The sequence below is a fragment of the Thalassophryne amazonica genome, chromosome 3 (genome assembly GCF_902500255.1).
Source record: "Thalassophryne amazonica chromosome 3, fThaAma1.1, whole genome shotgun sequence".
NCBI lineage: Eukaryota > Metazoa > Chordata > Actinopteri > Batrachoidiformes > Batrachoididae > Thalassophryne > Thalassophryne amazonica.
The window spans coordinates 53,305,467-53,321,692 of NC_047105.1; the positions used below are offsets into that span (position 1 = coordinate 53,305,467).

At 39.6% G+C, this 16,226-nt stretch overlaps 1 protein-coding gene across 3 annotated transcripts in view; it reads left to right on the forward strand.

The window, feature by feature from the left end:
- The window catches only part of cacna2d2a (calcium channel, voltage-dependent, alpha 2/delta subunit 2a), a 573,469-nt gene that overhangs the window by 162,096 nt on the left and 395,147 nt on the right, over window positions 1-16,226 (forward strand). For all 3 annotated transcript variants that reach the window (XM_034166295.1, XM_034166292.1, XM_034166294.1), the window contains exon 3: window positions 1,934-2,050. In XM_034166295.1, the coding sequence (XP_034022186.1) occupies window positions 1,934-2,050 (117 nt within the window). The remainder of the gene's footprint in view (window positions 1-1,933; window positions 2,051-16,226) is intronic.

Sequence of the window (16,226 nt, forward strand, 5' to 3'; positions counted from 1 at the left end):
GCGACTCTGTCACGTAAAATTGTTTTATTACGGTAAATTAATTGAGAATCTACCGGTATATTTTTTCATTTATAAGTGGCTCTGGAGCAAAGGTCGCACCCCCGGCCAAAACATGTAAAAAAGTGTGACTTATAGTCCGAAAAATACGGTATGTACGAGGTCTGTTAGAAAAGTATCCGACCTTTCTATTGTTTTCAAAAACCTGATGGATTTGAATCACGTGTGCTTGCATGAGCTAACCTTGAACCTTCGTGCGCATGTGTGAATTTTTTCACGCCTGTCGATTGCGTCATTTACTTGTAAGCAGCCTTTGTGTGAGGATGGGTGTAGTCTCTCGTCATTTTTTCTTTGGACATGTTGGACAGGACATGTTGTAACATGCCCAGCTCTTCCACCATTCGGAAGATTCAGACGGCTTTCAGTGGCTTTTCAGTCGTGTGACTATCCGAGAAATTGTGGAAGAGGTGGGCATGTCACAACATGTCCTGTGAGGCTTCAACACGGTGGCGCTTTTGTTCCGCCATCAGCTTCGTGCCAAAGCCATCGGCATGAATTTCGCTGCAACTCTTCATGGCAAAATCTTCTGTCACAGTGGAATGTGCTGAAAAGGTGCTGATGTCCACCTCTTCTGCATTTTCTCGGATAGTCACACGACGGTCCCACATCACCACAGCGTTCACTTTGGAAATGATCTGGTCATTTCAGCATGTTGATGGCCGCCCGGAGCGTGGCTCGCTCTCCACCGTTGTGCTGCCGTCTTTAACCCGGTTGTACCTCTCCTTAATCTGTGTGATGCCCAGAGGATCGTCACAGAAAGCCGTCTGAATAATCCAAATGGTTTCCACCTGGCTGTCGCCCAGTTTCTGGCAAAATTTGATGCAGTCACGCTGCTCCAGTCGTTCCGCCATTTCCTTGCAAAGAAAAAATGACGAGAGACTCCACCCATCCTCACACAAAGGCTGCTTACAAGCAAATGACGCAATCGACAGGCATGAAAAGGTTCACCCATGCGCACAAAGGTTCAAGGTTGGCTCATGCAAGCACACGTGATTCAAATCCATCAGGTTTTTGAAAAAAATAAAAAGGTCCGATACTTTTCTAACAGACCTCGTATATGTTTTTCAGAGACTTTTATTTTTCCACTATTTTTTATTGTGCAACAATTTACAGTAATAATGTTAAACAAAAGTTGTTACAGGATTTGTTTTGTTGGCTAATGCAGCTGTTGTTCATGGTTTGTTTGTAGACGTCTGTGCAGTTCCTCTGCTTGCAATGTTAAGATAAATACATGTTCATATGAATGCTGTTCATTCAGGCTGGTGTTTATTTTACATTTAAGTTGAAGACATTTTCTACTCTTCACTGTTTGTCAGAGGTTTGTCTACAGAAACCCAACTGATTTTCTAACATCTTCTGACTAATAGGCCTTCTGAAAATAAGGTGGGCACCGCTAGTGGATCCAACTCCCAGAGCAAAACTTACATTTTTTTTTTTTTTTTTTTGCATACGCTGTAAACATGTTTATTCCTGCTCTAAAGCTCTACATTTTAACAAGGACGGTTGTGTGGGGTGAATCGCTTTTTGAGTCAGAGTCAAGTGGCCATTCAAAGAAATGCTAGATGTAGCACTTAATGTTGGTGCTTGAATTCAAATCCCCAAGAACGTAATCTCTGGATCTGCCAGAGATTGCATTTATTTAATTATTCTTGTCAGATAAACTGAGGCTGGGTGGCAGAGTGCTTCACCATCAAGCCCCTGTCCTGTATTTGATTCTGTTACACGGAGGCTTATGGAAGTCTGTATTGTATGGGCTCATTTACATGAAACCATTTCTGTGCAGAGCCTTGGGATTCAAGACAGTTTTAATTTTCTACATGGAAATAATGGCTTTAACCACTTCTAACCTTTGATTACCTTTGTTCTCTGTCTGCAGATTTATAATGAGAAGAAGAGCCAGTTTGAAATCAAGAGAAATAACCCAAAGGACTTGGTGGAGAAAGTGGCACGAGACATCTCCAAGCTGCTCGACAGTAAGAAGAAAGCCCTAAAAGTAAGGACATGATGCTGCACATATTCTGCAATCGATTTAAATACGCACCATACTGTTGGTATTTGCAAACACTGATGCCACCTACTCGAATTCATGTGATGAATTCAAGTGGCCCCTTTGTAGTGGTGATACAAAATGCAAAACCTGCACTTTACAAAATCTCTTCAATCACAGCCACAGAAATCTATAACTTCTTCAGGGTTGTCTTGGTGTCTTGGTGGCTTTCCTCACTCTTCACCTTCTTGCACAGTCACTCAGTTTTTGAGAACTATCTACTCCACACAGATTTACCTTAGAATGCCATACTGTTTGTATTTCTTCATAATTCATGTAAATAATGTCCAAGACCTAGTCAGTGTCTTGGGAATGTTCACGTATCCATCCCCTGACTTGTCCGAAGAAAACTGTATATAAAAGTGATGGTTTACATGTGCTATACTAAAAGGGGCACTTACTTATTCACACCATCATTTTGGCTTTTAGATTTTTAATTCATTTATATCAAACAGTAGAGATTTAATTTCACTGTGAGTTTAAAGAGCATGATTTTGGAAATTCTAATATACAAGTCCTGAATTTTTGTTTTGTTTTTTGATGTCCTAATAAAAATCTAACATGTAAAGAGTCAAGGGGGCAAACACTTTTTCACAGCACTGTAACTCATATCAGAAACAGAAAGTGAAATGGAAAATTCTGATATTCTCTGACCCCAGTGGACTATTATTACATAATTTTTAATTTGCAGATCTTATGTCCTCTTCTACTTTGTTATTAATATGTAATACTCTAGTATTATTTATTACTGTTTAACTCATATATTCTCAGCAGTTAGTCGTAGGACTTCTTTCAGACAGGTCTTAAATTTGCTTGTCTGTTTGAAAGAGTTTTTAAAGTTTGTAGTGCCAAAAATAACTCAAGTGGAGGATTTGCATTTATTCCAAGTTAAAACAACACATTTACATTTGTGCATTTGGTGGATGCTTTTATCTAAAGTGAGCTACAAATCTGGTGAAAATGCAGTTCAAGCTCAAAATAGATTAGAATACATCAACAGGCACACAATTAAATTTCATTTGCACGCACACACAGACAAAAACTGTGGAATGCACAGACTACTGTGCAAAATCTTCCTCATAACATTTTTATAAAGCAAAGAGATACAAGAAAAATGTAAACCTTCTAAACATCAAACAATAATGATTGACTCCTACATATTAAGGACTAATAAAGATTTATGAACTTCATTTTGAGTTCTTTGAGGCACAATATCCCTTTTTTTAAGAGCATAATTTGATCAATTATCCATTGTTCTTTGTGGAATCATTCTGCATCAGTCAAAAGCCTGGACATGGAATTGAATGTGTCTTCATTCTAAATGAAATTGCAAATTGAAATGTGTTTCATAGTGATGGCTGGTCATGACTAATATAATGGCTGGTGGACAGCACAATACAAAACAAATTATTGTTGCTAATAATAATAATAGTTATTAGTATTATTATTTAGTATTATAAGCACTTAGATATTATTCAACTATATATTCAAAGGAATTGCATTCTAATATGAATACACTTTTTTTTAATAATGGCAAACCAATTACTTGAAAGGTTCTAAATATGAGGGCTTTAGTTGAACATTTTGCTTTCTAGTTGTCATAATTTAACTGTTATTTTAAAACGTGACACTGGTAGAGATAAAGTGGGGAAAAAAGTGGTGTGTCCAAACTCTTGAATGGCACTATAAAGTGGACTGTAACCCTCCTTACACTCATTTTTTTTTAACTCATCTAAAGGACACCCGTCACTGCTGTGTGTATGTAAGGTGTCTTTTATGTTGTCTCAGTGTATACACGGCATATGAAATGAAAGAGGAAATATAAGTTTATGTCACAAAACCCTGTCAGGGTTATATTTTTTTAATTTGATCCATATGGTGACTCATTAAAGCTCCACAGCAGTGGCATTTTGTTGTCCCACACTTCAAGTTTCATGGAGGACAGAACGTATTTTAAGACTACGTATAGTGTTGTGGGAAGACGCACAATCAATCCAAGGAGTAGAAGCCTCTCAGAGGTGTAGTTAATGCAACTGTTAGGATTCCAAAAGCCACAAAGGCTTCATGTTTCCCATAGTTACCCGTGGGATTGGATTTGGAACGGTTCCGATTGTCCGCCCATGATTGTTTTGGGCAGTGGGAACACTTTTGTTTTTTAATACCACCCCACATCTATAGCCCCCTCAACACAAGGCACACATCAACCCCCCGCTCCCCATCCCACCGTAACCTCCACAGGCCACGCTGTCACCTCGCATCCTGTCTGGGGGATTCACTCTGGAGGGAGGAAATGAGGTGAAAAAAAAGAAGGGAAGGAGCAGAATAAGAATGTCTCCCTGCGGCATGGAAAAATCAAGAAAATGATGTTCAGAAATTCATAGATTTAACAATGAGCAGCACGCAGAAGGGAAAAAGAGAGAGTGGTGAGAGACGGAGAGAGCCTTTTGGGGGGGCTCAAAATAAGTGACCATAGATGGAAAGTAAGTCAAATGACAGAATAGCAAAAGAGACAGAGAAAAGTAAAAAGACAGGCACCATTATGTGATTAGGTAATACAAACCATGTGCATGCACACACACATACACACACAAATGCATTAGGCTAATATGTTTCATTGAGCCAGGGTCTGATATTTTTTTGAACCAACGTTAAAAATTCAAGGCCGTGTGTGAATAAATTCACGTGGACTTATTATTCATAAACAGAGCAATGTAAAAGCCACGTGTTAATGCAGCCTGTAGATAAGAAGGTCTTAAACTCAGCTCAGCACAGCATTGATGGTGTTTTATATTCCAGGGTGTTTCTACCCCCTGTAATGGTTATTTAGTCCAAAATATTCTCTTCTGTGCATTTCAAAAATGAAGAAATGCAATGTGTATGTGTGCACACGTGGCTGTGAGCGTGCAATAAGAAATTATTCGCCAACCCATTTAAACGCTGCTCCGGGTGTTTCAGTGTAATTCATGTTTATATTTGTAATGAGAAAATACACAATGACTCCAAACGCTGTGCTGCTAAAATATAATATTAGGGAGAGAAACATTTTTCACGTCTGCATTGATTTCCTATAACGTTAAATGCTAAATTAACGGCTAGTTTTTACCGTTGAGTCCTGTGTTTATGACAAAGCAGTGAAAGTTGTTATTAAAAATGTGTCTTTATTTTTTGTCTTTGTTTACTTTATGTTTACAGTTTTATTATCCACATTTGGAAGAACTTGAAAGAGCCCAGTTTTTCATATTGCTAAGAGACAAGCAACCTGCAGCAAAAATCATGTGTACCTGTGCACAAAATATAATTCAAAGGGCAGTTTACTCAAATTTTGTAAATGCAGCGGGGGAAAATAAGATGACATACTTCTTGTTGGAAGTCTCTCTCTCTTTGTTCTATTCCCTCACTTGCCTTATTCTCTTCACTCCGTGTCCTTGTCTGCTCTCCTTCTTTTGCCTCTGGCTTCAGCCATCTCCTCAAACAGTGATCTGATTCTATCCTCATTGCTGAAATTAAAACACACCACAAAGGCTGGTAGCCTGACAGGCCAACACTTTGCTGCTGGACATTTTATCTGATGTATTTTTAAATCGTAATAACAGAATGGCCAGTACCAAACGACCTTGATCAAAAGTTTACATACTCTGGTGATTTTGGCCTGAAAACATGCACACAAGTTGACACAAACTGGTTTGAATGGCTGCAAAAGGTAACCATCCTCACCTGTGATCTCTTTTTTTGGAAAGTGTGTGTGTGTGTGTGTGTGTGTGAAAGGTCAGTGTGTTTCTGGGCTCCTGACAGACCCTTGCATCTTTCATCCAGCGCTGCACTGATATTGGGCACCTTTGCTTGAGGTGCTGCCCCCGCGACCCGACTCCGGATAAAGCGGAAGAAAATGGATGGATGGATGGAGGAAAAGCAAAGCAGTTATCAAAGAACTGAGGACTTGTCAAAGGAGTTGTTGAAGACACACTCCAAATTTATGACCTTCATTTTGAGTTCAGAAATTTGGAGTGTGTCCAAATTGGCATTCTCAGTCCTTTGACAATTGCTTTGTCAAAAGCAATTGTCAAAGGACTCATTACATTCTTAGCGGATGTAATGAGAGTGAGTAAGTGTGCATGTGTGTATGTGTGAGACAGAGAACAAAAAATTCATAGTTAAACATCTAGTTTTACTTGTTGATCTGATGACCAGCGACAATATGTGCCTTGATTGTCAGTATATATTGTTGCTTGGGACGATATGTGCTGGTGACATTATGTGCCGTGTCTTTGAACATGGCATACATCATTGTGGCAACAATATATGTCCTGCAACAGTATATGCTGTAACAAGGGATTCTGAGCACAAAATGCACACGAAACTTGGTCAAAATTGATGGCAGGATGAATGCAGCATGTTATCAGAAAATGCTGGGAGAAAATTTGGACTGATCAGCCCGGAAGCAAATTTTGGACGTTTCAACATGACAACGATCCAAAACACAAGGCCAAGTTGACCTGTCATTGGCTACAGCAGAATAAACTGAAGGGTCTGGAGTGGCCAGCTCAGTCTCCTGACCTCAATATCATTGAGCCACTCTGGGGAGGTCTCAAATGTGCAGTTCATGCAAGATAGCCCAGGAATTTACAGGAACTGGAAGCTTTTTGCCAAGAAGAATGAGCAGCTTTACCATAAGAGAAAATAAAGAGCCTCGTCCACAACTACCACAAAAGATTCCAAGCTGTCATTGATGTTAAAGGAGACAATAAGTGGTATTATGACCTGGGGTATGTAAACGTTTAATCATGGTCATTTGGGTAGTTTGTTGTCATTATGATTTAAGAAGAGGAATCAAATGGCTTCACAAAACCACGAACCATGAATCTCATCACTGACAACGACTCGATACATTACCAGCGATACGATACATATAGCAAAACATGAGGATACGATGCGATACGATTCACCCCGTTCCTGATTCGATGTGATTGGATATGTATTTGATGGTGATTCAATTCCTCACAATGCAATACACTTTGGTGCGATACGATGCAAATCAACATGGTGCAAAGAAATTAGACCAAAATTTTGAATAGATAATAAGAATCTGCAATTCAGTATGTATGGTACTATGGTATTCTTCTTCTGATTCTAGTAGAGACAGACACTTTGTTTTACTCCTTATAAGCAGCAAATTTACCAGATTCAGCATTAAAGAACAGGAATCAGTTCCCTCATATTTGGAACCTGTTTGATCACACCATCAGAACGTAAACAGTAAACAGTAAGACAACATCACTCTCAATGACTGACTTAAAGTGAGTCACTCATTGACAGAATACCGCCTTGGCAAAAGTAATTTGAGATACTTTTCTCACTAGTTTTGTGAGTTAGGGGGGCGCAGCGGCAGCCACGTCCAGGCCCGGCGCCAGAAAAAAAATATTAAGGGGGCGATGAGTTTATCACAGGGGGCGGGGTCGCCCCCCCCCCCCCCCAAAAAAAGTGTGCACCGGAGGAGATGTGCCTCTGAGTGTGCGTAATGAATTGGGTGCGCTCCTGGAAAGCTCGTGTATTTAGGCTACACCGTTGTAAGAGACTGACTGACTAAGAGTAAAGAGTCATGACAGTATTTTAATTATTATTTGAACGTATAGACCCTCGGTCAAGTGATCTCCTGCATACCACACAGAGTCAGTGTTCTGTCGAGATGAGGTGCATCAACTTTCGACACTCTGAGCTGTGACGTACCTTCGTGTTGTCCAATAGGAACGACGCGTCAGGCCAAAACATGGAAGACTCGTGGCAGAAACCACTGATCTGTACAAAATGGATTGGACCAATCCGATTGGTGCAGAAACCACTGATCTGTACAAAATGGATTGGACCAATCCGACTGGTGCAGAAACCACTGATCTGTACAAAACATTAACGTGTGACAGGACTGCTCATTTAGAGAGCAGTTTTCTGAAGAAAAATCATTGGAAATGTTTTTTGTTGTTGTTTGTTACCTCAAAATTTCTGATTACTGTTAAAAAAAGTTTAGAACACTTGTAATTAAAATAGCTAAATAAATCAATAAATAGTTCTTTAGAAACCTTTCATCTGTAAATTAAAACCACCATATTAGATAATTTATTTTTATTTTTAGACAAATAAAATAACATGGAAACTTGTATATTTTTTAAGTCTGGTAGATTATTTATATCTCATTTCAACCAGAAAACAAACACTAAATAAATACAAATGTTTATTATAAATGCAAAAGGAAATAATTTAACAATGACTGCAGTGTGATTGTAATTTCGTCAAAATATGTAATTGCCTATAATGTCATCAGGACAGAGTCATTTCTAAAATATGAATTTGAGCACAATAAGTGGAGAGCTTCTACCTGTGCAAATGTCTTTTGACTTTTTAATGATCTGTTCATTTATTGTTAAAATATAAAATTAAACAGCTTTTTTAAAAATAATAAAATAGTTGCTGTTCAAAGAGCCTTTTATTTAGAAGCAGGTGTTCTGCTGGATTCTCAGGACCAGTTGAAGGTCTCTTCTGCAGCTTTGAACTCTGGTGGTGTTGCTGAAAAGCAGAGACTTTTTTTTCGACTGGACTTCGTGGTGTTCAGCTCATCAATAGAAGTTTGGTTGTCTGCACAACAAATGTTCCTGATTGGGACAAATAAAAATATTTCTTTAAATATAAAGAAACACTAAACAGTTTATACATTAAAAAAAAGGGGGAAAAAACGGCAAAAAAAAAAAAAAACGATGGAAAAAAACGCCCGAAAAAATAAGTTATTTAAAGCTGAGCTTTTGTGGTGTCTGAAAAAAGCTGTAGCTTTATTTGGTAAAAATAAAAAGACTGAACCATTTACAAATTAAAAGTGTTCACTCAGATCAACTGTGCTTAAAGGCTAAGCTAACGTTAGCCGATCATTAAACCTTCACAGTTCAGTAAACGTCACGTTTTATTTTTACATTATTCTCACCTCAGTAAAGCTGCAGAACTAAACTCCGTTGCGTAAACTGGGACTTCGCATATATCCAAAAAGTGGGAGATTTCGGACTGAGTGGGTTTGCTCCATCACCCCGGCTGCCTGCCTCGCTCTGCCCAGTGATGATGCCTGAAGGCCGGCTTCTCTGTGCGGGTCGGCTCGCTGTCGCAGTTCGATCTATCCCACCAAGACGTCAGTCCTCCCTCGGTCGGCGTCACTCCGAAAAGTAGCTGAAAAAAGCTTCTCCCAGCAGGGTGATGGGAGAATCCTTCTACTGCTGTTTTTTAAAGGTTTTTTTGTGGTTTGCTGCTTCCGAAGGGACGCGTCTGACATCACGACGCGTTGGAAATGCACCGCCCTCTGCCGCACTGACAAGCGCAACCCTCAACCTATCAAATCCCTTGAACACAGACACACGCCATATCTGTTTGTTTAAAATTAATTACTTTAGTTAATTAATTTGGTTTATTTGTTAAATACGTGGTATTATTGAATAACTAATATTTTGCTATATTTTCCAGTATTTCTTTTTCTTTCTTTTTTATTTTTTTGATAACTCTAACATCCGAGGGGCGAGGTTGATGACGTGAGGGGGCGTCGCCCCCAAACGCCCCCTCGTGGCGCTGGCTATGGCCACGTCATTCTTTCCAAACGACCTGCGTCTTGTCAAGTTTCCCATCTTTTAAAAACCAAGTCAAAATAATTCCAAACGCCTGATCTAAATGTTTCAAAAATCTCTGCTTGCACCATTGTCACAGGCCTCCATTTTGAAATAGATTTGTTGCGGTAGAAATGTACTTTCAGGCTTCCGTCTGTGGTGCATTCAATGTGCATCAGAAAAAATCGATGCAAGCATGCAGCGACCGATGCATCGTGATTTCATCTGTCACTTGAATCGGTGCACACTGAATGAATCGATACACTCGCATCGCGCACGTTTGTATCTAGATACCGATTTGTATCAATTAATCTCCACATCCCTAGTGCACACCCTCCAGGGGGAGGAATTCAGTAACAGCATGTTATTTCAAATGCACAATCATGTATGTGGCCATTTTTTTCTGACTATTGTCTGCATGTGTTATTAGGGTTGCCAACCGTCCCTTGAAAAACGGAATCGTCCCTTATTTGGAAATAAAAGTGTGCGTTCCGTATTGACCTGAAACGGGACGCAGTTTGTCCCGTATTTCTGTAAGAATCAAAAAGTCTGTAAAATGTCAATGGAATTGACTGGCGCTTTATATGGAAACTTACGGTAAATTTGATCCCAGCCTCTCTCTTGCTTTTCACCAATGAGCTGACAGACACGAGTTGACAATACAGAATCACTCTTATCTCATTGGTCGAGGGACATCTGCTCGCAAGAAGATACCGACGTCATGAGCCGACGACGGTCGCTGGACGACAATAACAAAGCGCAGCATGGCTGATATCGAATCGATACAGACACCGACACTGGCACTGCAGATATGCCTACGGACAGCAATGTCTGTAACGTCGTTACTCCTCCTCCTAAAAAAAAAACCAAACAAACAAAAAAGAATGCAAAAATACAGGGGCGAATGAGAAAAGGAAAATGGCTGGGTGGAAAAGGTGCGTGACAACAGCTAAGTATTGTAAGTATTGTTTACTTTTCAGACTTTATTTTTTGTACTTTTTATTACACTAAATATGTAAATGTGCACTGTTACATTGTTTTACACTGTTACATTGTTTTGGATGATGCAAATTTTCTATAGTTTTTTTGTTAATTCATACAATTTTAAGTTAAGCACTACAGAGAGATTTTTTTTAAAGTTTTTTTTTTTTATTTTATGCTTTGAAGCAGGACAGAATGCTCATATTGAAATTGTGAGTGAAAATTTATTTTGCACTAAAAATAAATTGCTAAATAATCATTTCCACGTGTTCATATCAGAACAAATGCATGTATGTATCTACTTAAATTCAGGGTCAAGTCAACAGTCAAATGGTTAAAAATCATTTCACACAGATGCTGGGAAGGGTGAAGGCAATGGTCAGTAGGCCCTGGCGGTGAGGTGTCCCTTATTTATTTTTCAGAGAGTTGGCAACCCTATGTGTTATGTTCAAGGTGATTCTGTACATGCCTGAAATTGTAGGTGAAAACTATTTGGTGTAGCGATAGTCAGTTTGGATTAAACAAAAAGAATTTGAGTTGAATATAACTTTGCTTTCCATTTATTAAAGAGTTTGCAAAGAAAACAAGGAACGTGTGTCCTTGATTCTACATGAAAAGAAGGTGTCCAAATAGGTCAGTCTCTCACTAGGTACTGAAGTGCCAGGAAACCTGTGGTGCATCCCACATTATGTAATTACCCCATGCAGCCTGGGCCTGGCTGTGACGAGTCCTACTTTGTAGGCACACCACTTGTGACAAGTCAGCAGGAAATGAGGAGATTTGGAGCTTTGGGCTCCCAGACACTATTGGCCCTGCCTGCGGGTGGCTCAGTGGCCTCCGGATGTCACAGGGGAAAACACAGGCAAAATGTAGGAGAACCGTGGTACAAACACACCTTCCTCAGCTGCTGTTATTTCAGAGTGATTCTTTCTGTGTTTGAAGCCTGCACCAGGCTGCAGAGTGCAAAGCGACAGATGCTGTCTATGCATGCATGTGAACACTCTACTGCTTTGATTTCACTGCAACTTTGCATCAAGATTTATGTAATTATTACTTTAAAAACACTTTGCCTGACAATAAATCTGTATTTCTTACTATAAATTGAATTTTGCAATTAATCCACAGTTCATATGCATGCAGAGTTGTGCTGATTATGCACCAACTATGGTTTGTTACACTCCTAGACCAGTGGTGTAGTCTACATTTTTGAAGTGGGTAGACTGTTTTTTGCCCGTCATCAACCCCGTGCGTATGCGCCCCCGGTTATTAACATTTTTAACACCATAACAACAAATAGATCTATACTTTCCATCTGATCATTTATATTCTATATTTGCCACTATAAATGTGAGAAATGTGTCAGAATGTAAGTAAGTAATTTGCACCAATTGCAAAATACAGTATACAACAGTAAATCTAAAAGAGTGATTAAAAATACAAAGATCAAATACATTTATTTTTTGGCATCTGAAAACCTAATTTAACAAAGAAATTTAATCAGGTCATAAACCAGGAATAAACAATGTTTAAATCCAGCCAAAAGTATCATATGCAAGCTACTGCAATTTCATTGTATCACTTGTACAATGACAATAAAGCCTATTCTATTCTATTCTATTCTACTGTGTATTGTTTAACAGTAAATAAGACAACTTTAAGTCACAGTCACTCAAAAACAAAACAAAAAAAAAGTGACTGTGACTCCTTGTTATTAAGAAAGAAAAGTTCTCTTAACAATAATAAGGAGCAGATTATTGCCTCCCAACTAAGTATATTGCAAGAGTTCACTTTTCCTCCCTCTATTTAGTACCGGATATGAGCCTGTACTGCCAAATTCAGCAGCTGCAAGATTCACCCTTCATATAATCCGCATGGCCCCACGTTGTTTGTGTACAGTTTAGACGCATAAACAAAAACAAAACAGAACACACCGGTCTACATGAGCATGCACTGGCTGCAGAGCCTCACGCCTCCTACCACAATCTCTGTTAAAGTTGACAGTCCATCATGGCCTCTACTGGTGGTTGGCTCTCACTGCGGTATTGTATCACTTCCTGTTCCGGAGCACAGCGGTGTTTTTCTGTATCTGTTAGCTGTTTAATCTGCGCAGTTAGATTGATCTAGTTATCTAGATTACGATTTGTTTCCCAGTGTAATCTTTACGTGCCTTAACTAAAGCACTCATTCTGCTGAATCACCTCTAAATTATTTACACATTATTCACTTTGCGTGTTTTTAGGAATCCGCTAGCTTAGCGTAGCTACTAGCTCTTAGCCGATTTAGCATGGCGGCTTCTCCTGTCTCTCCCGCACTTTTCTGCTCTGGGTGTGAAATGTTTAGTTATTCCTCGGCCTCCTTTAGCAGTAATGGTACTTGTAATAAGTGTAGCTTATTCGTAGCTTTGGAGGCCAGGCTGGGCGAATTGGAGACTCAGCTCCGCACCGTGGAAAATTCTACAGCTAGCCAGGCCCCTGTAGTCGGTGCGGACCAAGGTAGCTTAGCCGCCGTTAGTTCCCCCCTGGCAGATCCCGAGCAGCCGGGAAAGCAGGCTGACTGGGTGACTGTGAGGAGGAAGCGTAGCCCTAAACAGAAGCCCCGTGTACACCGCCAACCCGTTCACATTTCTAACCGTTTTTTCCCCACTCGACGACACACCCGCCGAGGATCAAACTCTGGTTATTGGCGACTCTGTTTTGAGAAATGTGAAGTTAGCGACACCAGCAACCATAGTCAATTGTCTTCCGGGGGCCAGAGCAGGCGACATTGAAGGAAATTTGAAACTGCTGGTTAAGGCTAAGCGTAAATTTGGTAAGATTGTAATTCACGTCGGCAGTAATGACACCCGGTTACGCCAATCGGAGGTCACTAAAATTAACATTAAATCGGTGTGTAACTTTGCAAAAACAATGTCGGACTCTGTAGTTTTCTCTGGGCCCCTCCCCAATCAGACCGGGAGTGACATGTTTAGCCGCATGTTCTCCTTGAATTGCTGGCTGTCTGAGTGGTGTCCAAAAAATGAGGTGGGCTTCATAGATAATTGGCAAAGCTTCTGGGGAAAACCTGGTCTTGTTAGGAGAGACGGCATCCATCCCACTTTGGATGGAGCAGCTCTCATTTCTAGAAATCTGGCCAATTTTCTTAAATCCTCCAAACCGTGACTATCCAGGGTTGGGACCAGGAAGCAGAGTTGTAGTCTTACACACCTCTCTGCAGCTTCTCTCCCCCTGCCATCCCCTCATTACCCCATCCCCGTAGAGACGGTGCCTGCTCCCAGACCACCAATAACCAGCAAAAATCTATTTAAGCATAAAAATTCAAAAAGAAAAAATAATATAGCACCTTCTACTGCACCACAGACTAAAACAGTTAAATGTGGTCTATTAAACATTAGGTCTCTCTCTTCTAAGTCCCTGTTGGTAAATGATATAATAATTGATCAACATATTGATTTATTCTGCCTAACAGAAACCTGGTTACAGCAGGATGAATATGTTAGTTTAAATGAGTCAACACCCCCGAGTCACACTAACTGTCAGAATGCTCGTAGCACGGGCCGGGGCGGTGGATTAGCAGCAATCTTCCATTCCAGCTTATTAATTAATCAAAAACCCAGACAGAGCTTTAATTCATTTGAAAGCTTGTCTCTTAGTCTTGTCCATCCAAATTGGAAGTCCCAAAAACCAGTTTTATTTGTTATTATCTATCGTCCACCTGGTCGTTACTGTGAGTTTCTCTGTGAATTTTCAGACCTTTTGTCTGACTTAGTGCTTAGCTCAGATAAGATAATTATAGTGGGCGATTTTAACATCCACACAGATGCTGAGAATGACAGCCTCAACACTGCATTTAATCTATTATTAGACTCTATTGGCTTTGCTCAAAAAGTAAATGAGTCCACCCACCACTTTAATCATATCTTAGATCTTGTTCTGACTTATGGTATGGAAATAGAAGACTTAACAGTATTCCCTGAAAACTCCCTTCTGTCTGATCATTTTTTAATAACATTTACATTTACCCTGATGGACTACCCAGCAGTGGGGAATAAGTTTCATTACACTAGAAGTCTTTCAGAAAGCGCTGTAACTAGGTTTAAGGATATGATTCCTTCTTTATGTTCTCTAATGCCATATAACAACACAGTGCAGAGTAGCTACCTAAACTCTGTAAGGGAGATAGAGTATCTCGTCAATAGTTTTACATCCTCATTGAAGACAACTTGGATGCTGTAGCTCCTCTGAAAAAGAGAGCTTTAAATCAGAAGTGTCTGACTCCATGGTATAACTCTCAAACTCGTAGCTTAAAGCAGATAACCCGTAAGTTGGAGAGGAAATGGCGTCTCACTAATTTAGAAGATCTTCACTTAGCCTGGAAAAAGAGTCTGTTGCTCTATAAAAAAGCCCTCCGTAAGCTAGGACATCTTTCTACTCATCACTAATTGAAGAAAATAAGAACAACCCCAGGTTTCTTTTCAGCACTGTAGCCAGGCTGACAAAGAGTCAGAGCTCTATTGAGCTGAGTATTCCATTATCTTTAACTAGTAATGAGTTCATGACTTTCTTTGCTAACAAAATTTTAACTATTAGAGAAAAAATTACTCATAACCATCCCAAAGACGTATCGTTATCTTTGGCTGCTTTCAGTGATGCCGGTATTTGGTTAGACTCTTTCTCTCCGATTGTTCTGTCTGAGTTATTTTCATTAGTTACTTCATCCAAACCATCAACATGTTTATTAGACCCCATTCCTACCAGGCTGCTCAAGGAAGCCCTACCATTATTTAATGCTTCGATCTTAAATATGATCAATCTATCTTTGTTAGTTGGCTATGTACCACAGGCTTTTAAGGTGGCAGTAATTAAACCATTACTTAAAAAGCCATCACTTGACCCAGCTATCTTAGCTAATTATAGGCCAATCTCCAACCTTCCTTTTCTCTCAAAAATTCTTGAAAGGGTAGTTGTAAAACAGCTAACTGATCATCTGCAGAGGAATGGTCTATTTGAAGAGTTTCAGTCAGGTTTTAGAATTCATCATAGTACAGAAACAGCATTAGTGAAGGTTACAAATGATCTTCTTATGGCCTCGGACAGTGGACTCATCTCTGTGCTTGTTCTGTTAGACCTCAGTGCTGCTTTTGATACTGTTGACCATAAAATTTTATTACAGAGATTAGAGCATGCCATAGGTATTAAAGGCACTGCGCTGCGGTGGTTTGAATCATATTTGTCTAATAGATTACAATTTGTTCATGTAAATGGGGAATCTTCTTCACAGACTAAAGTTAATTATGGAGTTCCACAAGGTTCTGTGCTAGGACCAATTTTATTCACTTTATATATGCTTCCCTTAGGCAGTATTATTAGACGGTATTGCTTAAATTTTCATTGTTACGCAGATGATACCCAGCTTTATCTATCCATGAAGCCAGAGGACACACACCAATTAGCTAAACTGCAGGATTGTCTTACAGACATAAAGACATGGATGACCTCTAATTTCCTGCTTTTAAA